Here is a 19,356-nt window from a genome sequence, read left to right on the forward strand (position 1 = left end):
TACTGCAAGAGTCTTCCCTAGAACAATGACAACGAAAGGGTTTTTTTTTCTTATAAGAAGCATCTGACGCCATCCACTCTCACGGGCGATAAGTATGCTGTGGAGAAGGAGCATAGACATAGGTGAGATTCCAGAGTCACTGAAAATAATGGATATAGCCCCGCTCCATAAAGGGGACAGCAAAGCAATAGCTAAGAATTATACACCAATAGTTTTAACGTCCCACATCATAAAAATCTTTGAAAGAGTTCTAAGAAGCAGGATTGCAAACCACTTGGAGTCCCAAAAATTGCACAATGCAGGGCAACATGGTTTCAGAGCAGGTCGCTCCTACCTCTCGCAACTATTGGACCACTATGACATGGTCTCAGATGCACTTGAAAACAAACAGAATGTAGATGTAGTATACACAGATTTTGCTAAAGTCTTTGACAAGTGCGATCATGGTGTAATAGAACACAAAATGCATGCCTAAAGGATAACTGACAAAATAGGCAGATGGATCTTCAACTTTCTAACCAATCGAACACAAAGAGTAGTGGTAAACAGAGTTAAATCGGAAGCTGCCATAGTGAAGAACGCTGTTCCACAAGGCACAGTACTCGCCCCTATCCTGTTCTTCATTCTCATATCAGGCATAGACAGAGGTGTAAACCATAGCACCGTATCATCCTTCGCAGACGATACTAGGATCTGCATGAGAGTGTCATCCATTGAGGACACTGCAAATCTCCAAGAAGATATAAACCAAGTTTTCCAATGGGCAATATGATGTTCAGTGAAGACAAATTCCAACTCCTTTGTCATGGAAAACTGGAGGAAATAATAGCTAGGACTGAGTATACTACAAACTCAAATCACACAACAGAGCGGGAAAGCTATGTGAAGGACCTGGGAGCGGTAACATCTGAAGACCTCACCTTCAAGGACCACAACAATGCCAGTATCACATCTGCGAGGAAACTGAAAGGATGGATAAGGAGAACATTCAAGAAAAGAGATGCTAAGCCTGTGGTGATCCTTTTTAAACCACTTGTTCTCTCTAGGCTGGAATACTGCTGTTCATTAACATCCCCATTCAAGGCAGATGAAATTACAGATCTACAGAATGTACAGAGAACCTTTATTGCACGTATAAGTTCCATCAAACACCTTAACTTCTGGGAACGCCTGGAAGCACTTGACTTGTACTCACTGGAGCGCAGGCGAGAGAGATATATCATAATCTACACCTGAAAGATTCTGGAGGGACTGGTTCGTAACCTGTACACAGAAATCACTCCCTACGAAAGCAAAAGACTTGGCAGGCGATGTAACATACCCCCAGTGAAAAGTAGGGGCGTCACTGGTACACTAAGAGAAAACACAATAAGTGTCCGGGGCCCAAGACTGTTCAACAGCCTCCCACCAGCCATAAGCGGAATTACCAATAGACCCCTGGTTGTCTTCAAGAGGGAGCTGGACAGATACCTAAAGTCAGTGCCAGATCAGCCGGGCTGTGGTTCGTACGTTGGACTCCGTGCGGCCGGCAGTAACAGCCTCGTTGATCAGGCCCTGATCCACCAGGAGGCCTGGTCATGGACTGGGCCGCGGGGACGTTGATCCCCGGAATAACCTCCGGCTAAACTCCAGGTATCCATTACTCTCGATGTTCTGTGATAATGGTAATTACATACATACAATATTGCTGCACTCTAACAGCACCTTTCAAGGCAGGTGAAATTGCCGACCTAGAAAATGTACAGAGAACTTTCACGGCGCGCATAACGGAGATAAAACACCTCAATTACTGGGAGCGCTTGAGGTTTCTAAACCTGTATTCCCTGGAACGCAGGAGTGAGAGATACATGATTATATACACCTGGAAAATCCTAGAGGGACTAGTACCGAACTTGCACACGAAAATCACTCACTACGAAAGCAAAAGACTTGGCAGACGATGCACCATCCCCCCAATGAAAAGCAGGGGTGTCACTAGCACGTTAAGAGACCATACAATAAGTGTCAGGGGCCCGAGACTGTTCAATTGCCTCCCAGCACACATAAGGGGGATTACCAACAGACCCCTGGCAGTCTTCAAGCTGGCACTGGACAAGCACCTAAAGTCAGTTCCTGATCAGCCGGGCTGTGGCTCGTACGTTGGTTTGCGTGCAGCCAGCAGCAACAGCCTGGTTGATCAGGCGCTGATCCACCAGGAGGCCTGGTCACAGACCGGGCCGCGGGGGCATTGACCCCCGAAACTCTCTCCAGGTAAACTCCAGGTAAACATGAGAGAATGATGTGAGTTATATGAGAAATGGATATAGATTTGAATACTATTTACATTATAACCTATTAGTAACTGGTAGGTAAAAAGTGGCTGAAATCTACCTGGAGGTCGTTCCGAGGACCAACGACCCGCTGCCCAGTCCTTGACCAGGCCTCCCGGTTTATCAGGGCCTAACCAACCAGGCTATTACTGCTGGCCTCAGCCCAGCTGATCGGGCTCTTTATCACACACACAGTGATGAGTAAAGGCTCTCGTTTGTCTTATAAGGCACCTTATAAGGCACCTTATAAGGCGGTATATTTGCTCATTCCTGTACACTTGATAAACCTCAGCCTGGAATTAAAAGGATTCTCTGCTTTCAGCATTAGTAATTAATAATATTAAGGAAATTCATAGCAACACACATATTCCTATATCTAAATATGAATAGACCTAAGGAGAATACATAAGTTAACTGGGAAATACGACATTTTCTATAGGCAATCATCGAACCATTACTGTCAGTGAAAACAACAATATATTACTGAACGTGGGACCCAAAGTGTTTCCCATATCTGGAGAGAGTTCCGGGGGTCAACGCCCCCGCGGCCCGGTCTGTGACCAGGCCTCCTTAGGTCAGTGTCCCAGGATGCGACCCACACCAGTCGACTAACACCCAGGTACCCATTTTACTGATGGGGAACATAGACAACAGGTGGAAAGAAACACGTCCAATGTTTCTACTCTGGCTGGGAATCGAACCCAGGCCCTCACCGTGTGAAGCGAGAGCGTTAACCACCAGGCCACCAGAGCCCTTATCAACACCCTCATAATGGCTGTAGACCTGACTGTTAAATAACGAAGAACAGTATTTAATTGTAAAATTCAATAATTGTCTTAGTTGATGAATATTGCAACCACAAACCAGGTCGGAGGATTTAAGCAGTTCCTGACAGCAAATATTGCTAGTTTAATCTAGATGAACATGGAATATTGATCATTTAGCATGTTATAGGATGGTTCCGCGTTACTTGTCCATTCTAGCCACGTTCTGACAGTTGGAAATAGTGATAAATAGATACATAATGGCATAAGTCAAGGCCTTACTTGCAGTACAGTACAGTGAACATTGTTTTCTTGGAGAGAAGCAGAGAGCAATGTCTCAACACATACACCTAATTAAACCAATAATTTTGTACATAAATCTTTTCAACACGGATCACCACAGCACCAAAGGGCAGAAGAAACTAGTAGTGAGGAATTCTATCCACATAGCGGCACGAGCCAACAAATACAGTGAGATGAAACCCAGGTTGACCCACAACTGGGAAGGCTGTCAGAACGCAACCGTACATGTATGGAATTCAGTACGGTACTGTGGATTTTTGCTAAAAAAGTAAGGAGAAATATGGTGTGATATTTCCAACAGGTACAAGAAATGGAAAAAATACTGTACTGTACTCTACTGCCTGCCTAGACGACTGGTCACATGGCTTTCATGAGAAGCTTGGCAACAACAACACAACATTCCCGACAAATTACACACGGTTGATATACAAACATTGCCCACGAAGCCACCACCACTTAGCAGGAGGTTCAGAGCATTTTGGGAATACATCCAGGCTGTGAGCTGCCAGTCGGTAAGCCAGTGGAAGGTCATCATATGACTAATAACCGTCAGGAAACAAATCTAATTAATACCAACTTAACTACGATCTTTCCTGTTGCGAAGCGATCACTTCCTAAGTTGCGAACGATATTTTCAATGAAGCAGTTATCTATCCGATAAAGCGACAGTTCTGATTCAGATTCATAAGGTATCTTGATTCCTTCTTAGCTCCTCTGTCTTTCCTTCTAGCCTTGGTTGATCCATTTAATGAATTGGCTTCTGATGATTGCCTCATTTAGACTTCCTGTGGCTGTATTACATATCTTTCTCATTTGTTGCTGCAAGTGATTATATATATATATATATATATATATATATAGATATATATATATATATATATATATATATATATATATATATATTATGCAATAAGATCACAGTAAACAGATGATATCACAATATGAAGAACAACCACTGTGAAAAAATGTGGCTTCTCACATTATCGAGGAACTATATAGTTCCTTGATAATGTGAGAAGTCACGAAAACGCTTGGAATTTCAGTACTTTTTCACAGTGGTTGTTCTACATATATGTAGCTCAAGCACTTTCACACTTCTCAGTGCATCATCAGGTACTGTGCAACGTTGCAAAAGAGCAACTAAAGCAGGGAGAGTTCTCAGGGTAGGGTAGTGCGAATGTGTCACCGTCCACTGTTTCCCTTAGAATGTGGTCAGTGCCAACCCCACCCTACTATACTGACCACTGACCACATTCTAAGGGAAACCGTGGACGGTGGCACATCCGCACTACCCTACCCTGAGAACTCTACCTGCTTTAGTTGTTCTCTTGCAACGTTGCACAGTACCTGATGATGCACTGAGAAGTGTGAAAATGCTTGAGCTACAGATTTCCACCTCCGTGGCTTGTCTTGCATATATAGATATATATATATATATATATATATATATATATATATATATATATATATATATATATATATATATATATATATATATATGTCGTGCCGAATATATAAAACTGGTCAATTAGCAAGAACTCATTTAAAATTAAGTCCTTTCTCAAATTTTCTCTTATACGTTTAAAGATATATTTTTTTTCACTAATGTTAATGTAAAAATTTATAATTTTGCACCAGAAGAATCTTAGAAAACTTACCTAACCTTATTATAACAAGATCAATTTATTTTATCCTAACCCAACTAAATATATTTTAGATTTGTTTACAATAATTTAATACTTAACAAAGTGAAATATATTTTTTTCGTTAGGTTCAGAGTGATTTTGGCGAAATTATTGCATACACAAATTTTCGCTTGTCTTATATGGCAAGATGAGCGTTGCTATTTAAGCCAAGATTGCAAGTTCTGCCTATTCGGCACGACATATATATATATATATATATATATATATATATATATATATATATATATATATATATATATATATATATATATATATATATATATATATATATATATATCATATATATATATCATATATGATATATATATATATATATATATATGATATATGATATATATATATATATATATATATATATATATATATATATATATATATATATATATATATATATATATATATATATATATATATATATATCTTCTGTATAGCAGTTAGGGAAATCACAGTCAGACTGACCAGTGAGCTAAACCCTGGATGATGGCACAATAGCAGGTATAAAGGAGTCCCTCTTAGGTGATCTTGCACAAGTGATGACACGGGGACAGGAAATGGGTCTCATCCTGAATCCATCCAAATGTGAAATCATCTCAGTCAGTCAAGAAGTGATAAGTGCAGCGAGATCCAAACTACCAGGAGCATCAGTCATTGCCCCTACAAATAGTGTCTTGCTTGGAGCATCTCTGGGAAGCGATGCCATTGACACAATCCTCAGGAAGAAATTGGAAGAATTGAGGAGAATGGAACAACGAATAGGCAATCTTGACACCCACGATGCTTTGTACCTTCTCACAAAGTGCTTGAGTCTGCCCAGGTTGACATATTTCCTAAGATGTGCACCTTCATATGATAACCCTATACTGCACGAATATGACAGTATCCTGAGGCAGATTTTTACGAAAGTACTTAACCTTACTCTAGAAGATGGGCATTGAAACCAAGCTACACTTCCAGTCAGACTAGGAGGCTTTGGTGTCCGCAAGTCATCACAGATTGCGCTACCTGCTTTTCTGTCCTCATGCATTGCTTCCAGAGGGCTTGTAGCAACAATTCTCCCTGAACATCTTAGGGACAAGATTGGAGTCCAGGACCAAAAGTTCATTGACGGAGTCATGATCTGGGATAATCCAACTGGCTCCGAAACTAGACCTGCTTCCCCCAACAACTACAAACAGTCGCACTGGGATGGCCCGATAGTGAAGAAAATAGCCTCAACAATGATTCAGAGTGTGTCAGGGAAGGATAGAGCCCGCCTCCTGGCATTGAGAACTCTCATGCAGGGGACTTTCTGTTGGCTGTTCCCAACTCCAGCCTTGGCACGCAGCTCGACCCATAGACCATCCGCATTGGTGTTGCCCTTCGACTTGCCGCCCCTATTCTCGCCGGACACAGGTGTATTTGTGGCAGTGAAGCATCAGACCGGTTCAGGTACCATGGTCTTGTGTGCCGTAAATCCGTGGGAAAGATTGCAAGACATGAGGAGGTTAATAACATTAACAAGAAGAGCCTCACAACAGCCGGATGCCCAGCAGTAAGGGAGCCACCCCAACTATGCAAATCTGATAGCAGCCGGAAGCGTCCAGATGGTATCACACTTCAAGCCTGGACAGACGGTAAGCAGGTGGTGTGGGACTACACATGTGCATCTACCTTGGCTGATATCTATTTCCAATACACCAGGGAGGAAGGAGGGGCAGCAGCCAGCTTCAGGGAGTCCCAAAAGTCTAGAAAATATGGAGAACTTGCCCATCATTATATGTTTGCATCTAAGTTCCTTAAGGAGTTAGGCAAAAGACTCATCAGGGTAACTAGGGATCCTAGTTTTCTGTTCCAGCGACTCAGCGCTGCTGTTCAGAGGGGTAATGCCTGCTGTATTTTGGGCACGCGCCACAGTTCTGAAGAGCTTGATGAGATTTTCACATTATAATCAGTGACAAACATGTAACACTATGTACTAGACATTTATCTCTCACATCTCATGTACTGTATATGCCATCTTTATATCAACAATGTATCTGTTAAACCTTTTTGTACCATATTATGTAATAATACACACATACATACATAAGGTAGTAGGTTGGTAGACAGCAACCACCCAGGGAAGTACTACCGTCCTGCCAGATGACTGTGAAACAAAAACCTGTAACTGTTTTGCATGATGGTAGGATTGCTGGTTTCTTTTTCTGTCTCATAAACACGCTAAGATAACAGGGATATCTTGCTACTCCTACTTACACTTTGGTCACACTTCACAGACACGCACATGCATATATATATATACATACATCTAGGTTTTTCTCCTTTTTCTAAATAGCTCTTGTTCTTTTTTATTTCTTCTATTGTCCATGGGGAAGTGGAAAAGAATCTTTCCTCCGTAAGCCATGCGTGTCGTATGAGGCGACTAAAATGCCGGGAGCAATGGGCTAGTAACCCCTTCTCCTGTATACAATTACTAAAAAAAGAGAAGAAGAAAAACTTTATAAAACTGGGTTGCTTAAATGTGCGTGGATGTAGTGCGGATGACAAGAAACAGATGATTGCTGATGTTATGAATGAAAAGAAGTTGGATGTCCTGGCCCTAAGCGAAACAAAGCTGAAGGGGGTAGGAGAGTTTCAGTGGGGGGAAATAAATGGGATTAAATCTGGAGTATCTGAGAGAGTTAGAGCAAAGGAAGGGGTAGCAGTAATGTTAAATGATCAGTTATGGAAGGAGAAAAGAGAATATGAATGTGTAAATTCAAGAATTATGTGGATTAAAGTAAAGGTTGGATGCGAGAAGTGGGTCATAATAAGCGTGTATGCACCTGGAGAAGAGAGGAATGCAGAGGAGAGAGAGAGATTTTGGGAGATGTTAAGTGAATGTATAGGAGCCTTTGAACCAAGTGAGAGAGTAATTGTGGTAGGGGACTTGAATGCTAAAGTAGGAGAAACTTTTAGAGAGGGTGTGGTAGGTAAGTTTGGGGTGCCAGGTGTAAATGATAATGGGAGCCCTTTGATTGAACTTTGTATAGAAAGGGGTTTAGTTATAGGTAATACATATTTTAAGAAAAAGAGGATAAATAAGTATACACGATATGATGTAGGGCGAAATGACAGTAGTTTGTTGGATTATGTATTGGTAGATAAAAGACTGTTGAGTAGACTTCAGGATGTACATGTTTATAGAGGGGCCACAGATATATCAGATCACTTTCTAGTTGTAGCTACACTGAGAGTAAAAGGTAGATGGGATACAAGGAGAATAGAAGCATCAGGGAAGAGAGAGGTGAAGGTTTATAAACTAAAAGAGGAGGCAGTTAGGGTAAGATATAAACAGCTATTGGAGGATAGATGGGCTAATGAGAGCATAGGCAATGGGGTCGAAGAGGTATGGGGTAGGTTTAAAAATGTAGTGTTAGAGTGTTCAGCAGAAGTTTGTGGTTACAGGAAAGTGGGTGCAGGAGGGAAGAGGAGCGATTGGTGGAATGATGATGTAAGGGAGAAAAAGTTAGCATATGAGAAGTTTTTACAAAGTAGAAGTGATGCAAGGAGGGAAGAGTATATGGAGAAAAAGAGAGAAGTTAAGAGAGTGGTGAAGCAATGTAAAAAGAGAGCAAATGAGAGAGTGGGTGAGATGTTATCAACAAATTTTGTTGAAAATAAGAAAAAGTTTTGGAGTGAGATTAACAAGTTAAGAAAGCCTAGAGAACAAATGGATTTGTCAGTTAAAAATAGGAGAGGAGAGTTATTAAATGGAGAGGTAGAGGTATTGGGAAGATGGAAGGAATATTTTGAGGAATTGTTAAATGTTGATGAAGATAGGGAAGCTGTGATTTCGTGTATAGGGCAAGGAGGAATAACATCTTGTAGGAGTGAGGAAGAGCCAGTTGTGAGTGTGGGGGAAGTTCGTGAGGCAGTAGGTAAAATGAAAGGGGGTAAGGCAGCCGGGATTGATGGGATAAAGATAGAAATGTTAAAAGCAGGTGGGGATATAGTTTTGGAGTGGTTGGTGCAATTATTTAATAAATGTATGGAAGAGGGTAAGGTACCTAGGGATTGGCAGAGAGCATGCATAGTTCCTTTGTATAAAGGCAAAGGGGATAAAAGAGAGTGCAAAAATTATAGGGGGATAAGTCTGTTGAGTGTACCTGGTAAAGTGTATGGTAGAGTTATAATTGAAAGAATTAAGAGTAAGACGGAGAATAGGATAGCAGATGAACAAGGAGGCTTTAGGAAAGGTAGGGGGTGTGTGGACCAGGTGTTTACAGTGAAACATATAAGTGAACAGTATTTAGATAAGGCTAAAGAGGTCTTTGTGGCATTTATGGATTTGGAAAAGGCGTATGACAGGGTGGATAGGGGGGCAATGTGGCAGATGTTGCAAGTGTATGGTGTAGGAGGTAGGTTACTGAAAGCAGTGAAGAGTTTTTACGAGGATAGTGAGGCTCAAGTTAGAGTATGTAGGAAAGAGGGAAATTTTTTCCCAGTAAAAGTAGGCCTTAGACAAGGATGTGTGATGTCACCGTGGTTGTTTAATATATTTATAGATGGGGTTGTAAGAGAAGTAAATGCGAGGGTCTTGGCAAGAGGCGTGGAGTTAAAAGATAAAGAATCACACACAAAGTGGGAGTTGTCACAGCTGCTCTTTGCCGATGACACTGTGCTCTTGGGAGATTCTGAAGAGAAGTTGCAGAGATTGGTGGATGAATTTGGTAGGGTGTGCAAAAGAAGAAAATTAAAGGTGAATACAGGAAAGAGTAAGGTTATGAGGATAACAAAAAGATTAGGTGATGAAAGATTGAATATCAGATTGGAGGGAGAGAGTATGGAGGAGGTGAACGTATTCAGATATTTGGGAGTGGACGTGTCAGCGGATGGGTCTATGAAAGATGAGGTGAATCATAGAATTGATGAGGGAAAAAGAGTGAGTGGTGCACTTAGGAGTCTGTGGAGACAAAGAACTTTGTCCTTGGAGGCAAAGAGGGGAATGTATGAGAGTATAGTTTTACCAACGCTCTTATATGGGTGTGAAGCGTGGGTGATGAATGTTGCAGCGAGGAGAAGGCTGGAGGCAGTGGAGATGTCATGTCTGAGGGCAATGTGTGGTGTGAATATAATGCAGAGAATTCGTAGTTTGGAAGTTAGGAGGAGGTGCGGGATTACCAAAACTGTTGTCCAGAGGGCTGAGGAAGGGTTGTTGAGGTGGTTCGGACATGTAGAGAGAATGGAGCGAAACAGAATGACTTCAAGAGTGTATCAGTCTGTAGTGGAAGGAAGGCGGGGTAGGGGTCGGCCTAGGAAGGGTTGGAGGGAGGGGGTAAAGGAGGTTTTGTGTGCGAGGGGCTTGGACTTCCAGCAGGCATGCGTGAGCGTGTTTGATAGGAGTGAATGGAGACAAATGGTTTTTAATACTTGACGTGCTGTTGGAGTGTGAGCAAAGTAACATTTATGAAGGGATTCAGGGAAACCGGCAGGCCGGACTTGAGTCCTGGAGATGGGAAGTACAGTGCCTGCACTCTGAAGGAGGGGTGTTAATGTTGCAGTTTAAAAACTGTAGTGTAAAGCACCCTTCTGGCAAGACAGTGATGGAGTGAATGATGGTGAAAGTTTTTCTTTTTCGGGCCACCCTGCCTTGGTGGGAATCGGCCGGTGTGATAATAAAATAAATAAAACATACATACATACATACATACATATATATATATATTATATATATTATATATATATTATATATATATATATATATTATATATATATAACAAGAACAATTTATTTTAGCCTAACCCAACTAAATATATTTTAGATTTGTTTACAATAATTTAATACTAAACAAACACAGTGAAATATATTTTTTTCGTTAGGTTTAGAATGATTTTGGCGAAATTATTGCATACACAAATTTTCGCTTGTCCTATATGGCAAGATGAGCGTTGCTATTTAAGCCAAGATCGCAAGTTCTGCCTATTCGGCACGACATATATATATATATATATATATATATATATATATATATATATATATATATATATATATATATATATATATATATATATATATATTTTATATATATATATATAAATATATATATATATATATATATATATTTATATATATATATATATAAATATATATATATATATATATATATATATATATATATATATATATATATATATATATATATATATATATATATATATCAACAAGTCGGCCGTCTACCACCGAGGCAGGGTGACCCAAAAAAGAAAGAAAATCCCCAAAAAGAAAATACTTTTATCATCATTCAACACTTTCACCACACTCACATATTATCACTGTTTTTGCAGAGGTGCTCAGAATACAACAGTTTAGAAGTATATACGTATAAAGATACACAACATATCCCTCCAAACTGCCAATATCCCAAACCCCTCCTTTAAAGAGCAGGCATTGTACTTCCCATTTCCAGGACTCAAGTCCGACTATATGAAAATAACCGGTTTCCCTGAATCCCTTCACTAAATATTACCCTGCTCACACTCCAACAGATCGTCAGGTCCCAAGTACCATTCGCCTCCATTCACTCCTATCTAACACTCTCACGCACGCTTGCTGGAAGTCCAAGCCCCTCGCCAACAAAACCTCCTTTACCCCCTCTCTCCAACCCTTTCGAGGACGACCCCTAATTCGCCTTCCTTCCCCTATAGATTTATATGCTTTCCCTGTCATTCTACTTTGATCCATTCTCTCTAAATGACCAAACCACCTCAACAACCCCTCTTCTGCCCTCTGACTAATACTTTTATTAACTCCACACCTTTTCCTAATTTCCACACTCCGAATTTTCTGCATATTTACACCACACATTGCCCTTAAACAGGACATCTCCACTGCCTCCAACCGTCTCCTCGCTGCTGCATTTACCACCCAAGCTTCACACCCATATAAGAGTGTTGGCACTACTATACTTTCATACATTCCCTTCTTTGCCTCCATAGATAACGTTTTTTGACTCCACATATACCTCAATGCACCACTCACCTTTTTTCCCTCATCAATTCTATGATTAACCTCATCCTTCATAAATCCATCCGCCGACACGTCAACTACCAAGTATCTGAAAACATTCACTTCTTCCATACTCCTCCTCCCCAATTTGATATCCAATTTTTCTTTATCTAAATCATTTGATACCCTCATCACCTTACTCTTTTCTATGTTCACTTTCAACTTTCTACCTTTACACACATTCCCAAACTCATCCACTAACCTTTGCAATTTTTCTTTAGAATCTCCCATAAGCACAGTATCATAAGCAAAAAGTAACTGTGTCAATTCCCATTTTGTATTTAATTCCCCATAATTTAATCCCACCCCTCTCCTGAACACCCTAGCATTTACTTCTTTTACAACCCCATCTATAAATATATTAAACAACCATGGTGACATTACACATCCCTGTCTAAGACCTACTTTTACTGGGAAGTAGTCTCCCTCTCTTCTACACACCCTAACCTGAGCCTCATTATCCTCATAAAAACTCTTTACAGCATTTAGTAACTTACCACCTATTCCATATACTTGCAACATCTGCCACATTGCTCCTCTATCCACTCTATCATATGCCTTTTCTAAATCCACAAATGCAATAAAAACTTCCCTACCTTTATCTAAATACTGTTCACATATATGCTTCAATGTAAACACTTGATGTACACATCCCCTACCCACTCTAAAACCTCCTTGCTCATCCGTAATCCTACATTCTGTCTTACCTCTAATTCTTTCAATTATAACCCTACCGTACACTTTTCCTGGTATACTCATTAAACTTATTCCTCTATAATTTTTACAATCTCTTTTGTCCCCTTTCCCTTTATATAAAGGGACTATACATGCTCTCCGCCAATCCCTAGGTACCTTCCCCTCTTTCATACATTTATTAAACAAAAGTACCAACCACTCCAACACTATATCCCCCCCTGCTTTTAACATTTCTGTCATGACCCCATCAGTTCCAGCTGCTTTACCCCCTTTCATTCTACGTAATGCCTCACGTACCTCCCCCACACTTACATTCTGCTCTTCTTCACCCCTAAAAGATGGTATACCTCCCTGACCAGTGCATGAAATTACCGCCTCCCTTTCTTCCTCAACATTTAAAAGTTCCTCAAAATATTCTCGCCATCTACCTAATACCTCCCTCTCCCTATCTACTAACTCCCCTACTCTGTTTTTAACTGACAAATCCATACTTTCCCTAGGCTTTCTTAACTTGTTTAACTCACTCCAAAAATTTTTCTTATTTTCATTAAAATTTCTTGACAGTACCTCTCCCACTCTATCATCTGCTCTCCTTTTGCACTCTCTCACCACTCTCTTGACCTTTCTTTTACTCTCCATATACTCTGCTCTTCTTATAACAGTTCTGCTTTGTAAAAAAACTCTCTTAAGCTAACTTTTTCTCTTTTATCACACCCTTTACTTCATCATTCCACCAATCACTCCTCTTTCCTCCTGCCCCCACCCTCCTATAACCACAAACTTCTGCCCCACATTCTAATACTGCATTTTTAAAACTATTCTAACCCTCTTCAACCCCCCCACTACTCATCTTTGCACCAGCCCACCTTTCTGCCAATAGTCGCTTATATCTTACCCGAACTTCCTCCTCCCTTAGTTTATACACTTTCACCTCCCTCTTACTTGTTGTTGCCACCTTCCTCTTGTCCCATCTACCTCTTACTCTAACTGTAGCTACAACTAAATAATGATCCGATATATCAGTTGCCCCTCTATAAACATGTACATCCTGGAGCCTACCCATCAACCTTTTATCCACCAATACATAATCTAACAAACTACTTTCATTACGTGCTACATCATACCTTGTATATTTATTTATCCTCTTTTTCATAAAATATGTATTACTTATTACCAAACCTCTTTCTACATATAGCTCAATTAAAGGTTCCCAATTTACATTTACCCCTGGCACCCCAAATTTACCTACTACTCCCTCCACAACATTTTTACCCACTTTAGCATTGAAATCCCCAGCCACCATTACTCTCACACTTGATTCAAAACTCCCCACGCATTCACTCAACATTTCCCAAAATCTCTCTCTCTCCTCTACACTTCTCTCTTCTCCAGGTGCATACACGTTTACTATAACCCACTTTTCACATCCAATCTTTATTTTACTCCACATAATCCTTGAATTAATACATTTATAGTCCCTCTTTTCCTGCCATAGCTTATCCTTCAACATTATTGCTACTCCTTCTTTAGCTCTAAATCTATTTGAAACCCATGACCTAATCCCATTTATTCCTCTCCATTGAAACTCTCCCACCCCCTTCAGCTTTGTTTCACTTAAAGCCAGGACATCCAGCTTCTTCTCATTCATAACATCCACAATCATCTCTTTCTTACCATCTTCACAACATCCACGCACATTCAGACTTCCCACTTTGACAATTTTCTTCTTCTTATTCTTTTTAGTAATCTTTAAAGGATTATTCCACTTTCCCATGGATATAAAAGGAAAAGTAATAAGACCAAGAACTATTAAGATAAAATCAAAGAAAACTTAGATGAGTGTGTATAAATAAACGTGTACATGTATGTGAAGGGTGACCAAAGTGTAAGTAGAAGTAGCAAGACATACCTGTAATCTTGCACATTTATGAGGGAGATAAAAGACACCAGCAATCCTACCATTATGTAAAACAATTACAGGCTTTCGTTTTACACTCACTTGGCAGGACGGTAGTACCTCCCTGGGTGGTTGCTATCTACCAACCTACTTCTGTAAATTACATACATATATATATATATATATATATATATATATATATATATATATATATATATATATATATATATATATATATATATATATATATGCAATAAGATCACAGTGAACAGGTGATTTCAAAATATGCAAAACAACCACTCTGAAAGAGAAATTCCAAGCGCTTTCGTGATAATGTGAGTAGTCACGACAGCGCTTGGAATTTCTCTTTCAGAGTGGTTGTTTTGCATATATATATATATATATATATATATATATATATATATATATATATATATATATATATATATATATATATATATATATGCAATATGATCACAGTGAACAGGTGATTTCAAAATATGCAAAACAACCACTCTGAAAGAATAGAGAAATTCCAAGCGCTTTCGTGACTACTCACATTATCAAGGAACTATGAAAGTGAAGCATCCAAGGAAGCTATATAAGGGGTCCGGCCAGCACCTCACTATCAGATCCCACAACGGTTAAACACGTGACGCGCGGCGAGCCAACTTGGATAGGTCCTTTGCAAAACTCACCCTCAAGCTATTCTACCCAAGAAAATTTAAAAATTATTTGTCCAGTGTTTTATTAAATTCTTCCAAAATTCTATTAATTATAAATGGATCTAATTTATATAAACCAAAGGAAATATTCATATTATTGTCAAAACTGCTTTTTATGAAACAAGATTCAATTATATTCCTGTCGACCATGGACTTGCTTGATACTACTTTCTCAACTTTTTGAAAATCAATTGGATGGTTAAAATCTCTTACATGAATAAATAGAGCATTGGAATCTTGTCCAGTTCTAATGCTATATTTATGTTGTTTTAATCTTAGTTCGAGATTTTTACCAGTTTGACCGTAATAAACTTTATCGCAAATTTTACAAGGAATCTTATAGACACATCCATCAGCATTTTGGGGGGAATTCTTTATCAAAAGTTTTTTTACTGTATCAAGATTTTTGAATACAACTTTAATATTATAAGTCTTAAGAAGAGAAGGCATATCAACCAAGTTTTCATGGTAAGGGAGAACCAACATATTTTTAGTTGAATAAGGCTGGTTGCCCCTTTTTGGATTATAAAAAGTGTTTCTAGCAACTTTAAAAGATTTATCAATTACATTTCTTGGGTATTTTAAATCATTACCTATTTCATAAATTTTGGATATTTCCTCATCTATGAACTCAGGACTACAAATTCGTAAAGCTCTCAAAAACATTGATGAGAAAACAGACAGTTTGACTCTATCTTGATGCGAGGAATAATAGTGGACATAGGAACAGTTATTTGTAGGTTTTCTGTAAATTTTAAATTTGAATTCATTATTACCCTTAATAATTAAAACATCTAGAAAAGGCAATGAGTTATTTTCTTCAGACTCAACAGTAAAGTTTATAGAATGGGCTAAGCTATTTAATTTTCCAAGAAAATGGTGTATATCTACATTTTTGGGCATAAGACACAAAATATCATCAACATATCTGAACCATTTAGCTCTATTAGGGAGGATTGTGTTAAGCAACCTTGTTTCAAAAAATTCCATGTATAGGTTACTAAGAACAGGTGAAAGAGGATTTCCCATTGCCATACCAAACTTCTGAGTGTAAAACTTATCATTAAATACAAATTTTGCATCAACAATGCAATGTTTAATAAGTTTAATGATAGTAGGAACTGGCAATGGTAAATCATAGTTAACGAGTTCTTCAGATAAGAAACTTAATAAATCATCAACAGGAACTTTCGTAAACAAGGAAGTAACATCAAAACTAACCATGTTAAAATCATTTAAGTCAGTCAAGGAGCTTAATTTATCAACCAAGTCTATGTTGTTTTTAACATTAAAGTTAGAAATTTTGCCAACAATAGGGCTCAAAATATCAACAAGCCATTTGGATAATTTATATGAAACTGATCCTATGGAGCTAATAATTGGTCTGACTGGATTCCCTGGTTTGTGTGTTTTTATTAGTCCATACATGTAAGGTAAAGATGGATTAGTGGAAGTAAATTGTTTGACTAATTCATCTTTGCCTTTCAGTAGATGTTTTATTGTTTTATTGAAATTGCTGTTAACGGTTTCTAGGGATTTTTCCTAAGTTTAGAATAGGTTTCAGTATCATCTAAGAGATTATTCATTTTTTCTTGGTAATCATTTTCTTTCATAATTACTATTGCATTTATTTTGTCTGCTTTAGTAAGGCGCAAATTTTTATTGTTATTAAGTGTATCATAAGACTTAAAGAATCTTTGAGGGCAATTGGGAATGTTTGGTTTTAACATAGAGCTATATACCATTCCTTTACTAATATTAATTTCATCAGAGGATAAATCAGAAAATTTTTCAAAGTTACAAAAAGCTTTTGCAATTTCAACATTATTAAGTTTTTTTGAAGTTGCAAAACTTAGGCCAAAAGCTAGAGCAGCAGTTGTATGTTTGTCTAAAATTTCATCTGATAAGTTAATTACAAAATTGTTATTAGCATGCTTTGTCCAATCACTATTTTCAATTAAAATGTCTAATTTTCTTTGTAGTTTTCTCTTGAGTTCATTACAAATTCTTCTGAGTTTATTATAGCAATGATCCAACATACTGTGTTTCCATTCTGATGGAATGGCCTGATTAAAAGAGTATTTTTTGTTTCTCAATATTTTGAATGCTTCCTTCTCCTGTATTTTAGTTATTTCAATATGTTTCTGAAGAATAATTCTCATAAAATCATCAAAAGGACGATCTCTCATGTCAAGGAGTCTATTGGGTAAAAGAGACTTGGGCAGAACTTGTTCATTTAAACAATTTTTTAAAAAATTAAGTCGAATTTTTAACTTGTGGGACTTGATCAGTGCAGAAGAAAACTGTGAAACAAAAGATATATGATTAGGAAAGCTTATCGAGAACATTCTAAAGAGTCGTGTGGTATCCATTAACCTATACCTATTTTTTACCTATTTTTTTTTTAGATTAACCTTGTGTTTTCTCCCTTAGCTCCCTATGTCTTCGCGTTTACCCGCCACGTACTAGGCTGGCAGGCCACTGACTACAGTCACTGGGTCACTTACAAGAACTTCTTGGCGACCACGGGTATGTCCAGCTTTAATCTGTCTAGCATACTGAGGTATTTATGGTTTCCTGATCTTATCACTCGCAATGCAGATCATTTATGATGTTCGGGAGATAAACTTACAGTTTCATTAACAATGAATGCAGTTTGGTATCTTCTGGGAGAGATAAAATAAGCAAGGGGAAACTTCCCGTCCTTAGAATTTAGAAAAAAATACTAATATATGTAAATAATAACCAGGAAATTTTGACATGTTATGCTAATTAAGCAGAGCCAACCACAACCACAATTCAACAGAATGTCTATGTTTTAAATTGAGCCTATAGACCTATTCTCTAAGTTAGTGTCAAGTGGCTGTTAGTATATTTTTAGTGAAGCACCGTATCCTCCTTGCCCAGGCTAGCATTGTTGATATGCTTTGTGGTCTACTATACAGCTCTAAGTATATCCTAAACATATTAATTCCCTATAGTTGTACTGCTGGAACATACAAAGAAAGAGAGACATGAAAGACCATTTGGATAATTAGTTTTTTATACAAAAGTCTACGAGTGGTTACAAGATCCAGCTTATAGCCAATGCAACACACATAAGTGTGGAGCACATACGACAGATATGGATAAATTTTGACAGCTGCTGAATCCACAGGTCTGTTCCAGAAGTTAGAAGAATGTCTCTAAATTGCAAGAGCATATTTAGAGAACTGGAGATAATTTGAGAATAGGATTATTATTTTCACGAGGAAGAGCTAAATCGGTATCGGTTGAATGGGAGGCAAAAAAAAAAAATGCTGCTATCCGACGAAGGGAAGGACAAAAAGTGTCCTTCCTCCTCCTTGAAGGGAATAAGGTGAGGAGGAGTCTGAGGACAGTGTCCGTAATGAAGTGTCAGACGCCAGTGATACAGTGTAATTAAAAGAGTGAGGGACAGAAATATGCAGTGAGCAATGTCAATTAAAAGTTGATGAACAGTGAAACAAGTGTTGTATCTTGAGATTCTATATTACCGAGCAAGTGCAGGGATAGTGCAGGATTATAGAGTAGCAAGGGTGGAGTGGACAACAGAGGGAGAGTTAGAAAGGGCTGTGAGGAGTGCTAGAGGAAGGATCATCAAAGTTTGTGTAGTAAAGTAAGGAGACGAAAGGTTAGAGTTAACTTGAGAAGAAGCTTAGGAAGGGGACAAGAGAGGAAGAAATCTGGGAGGGGACAGAAGAGGAAGGGACTGTTCAAGGGGAAGGATGAACCTTCACACTCGTAACAGAGCTGGTAAGAGGTACAGAGCTAGATACAGAGACTGGAAAGGAAAGAGTCCTGGTAGGATAAGTGAAGGAGAGGTTAAAGGAGATTTACATTTTGTGAATTGTTTGGACTTTGGAGAAGTAGAGGGACGAAGGGAAGGAGCTGTTGTGCAAGGTCTTGTAG

General features: G+C 38.6%; 1 protein-coding gene across 1 annotated transcript in view; it reads left to right on the forward strand.

The window, feature by feature from the left end:
• LOC128687675 (probable peptidoglycan muropeptide transporter SLC46) overlaps positions 1-19,356 on the forward strand; it is a 32,135-nt gene that overhangs the window by 3,549 nt on the left and 9,230 nt on the right. The window contains exon 2 of the mRNA XM_053775269.1: positions 17,860-17,955. Coding sequence (XP_053631244.1) covers positions 17,860-17,955 — 96 coding nt within the window. The remainder of the gene's footprint in view (positions 1-17,859; positions 17,956-19,356) is intronic.

This window comes from Cherax quadricarinatus, chromosome 1 (assembly GCF_038502225.1).
Source record: "Cherax quadricarinatus isolate ZL_2023a chromosome 1, ASM3850222v1, whole genome shotgun sequence".
In the NCBI taxonomy this organism is placed as follows: domain Eukaryota; kingdom Metazoa; phylum Arthropoda; class Malacostraca; order Decapoda; family Parastacidae; genus Cherax; species Cherax quadricarinatus.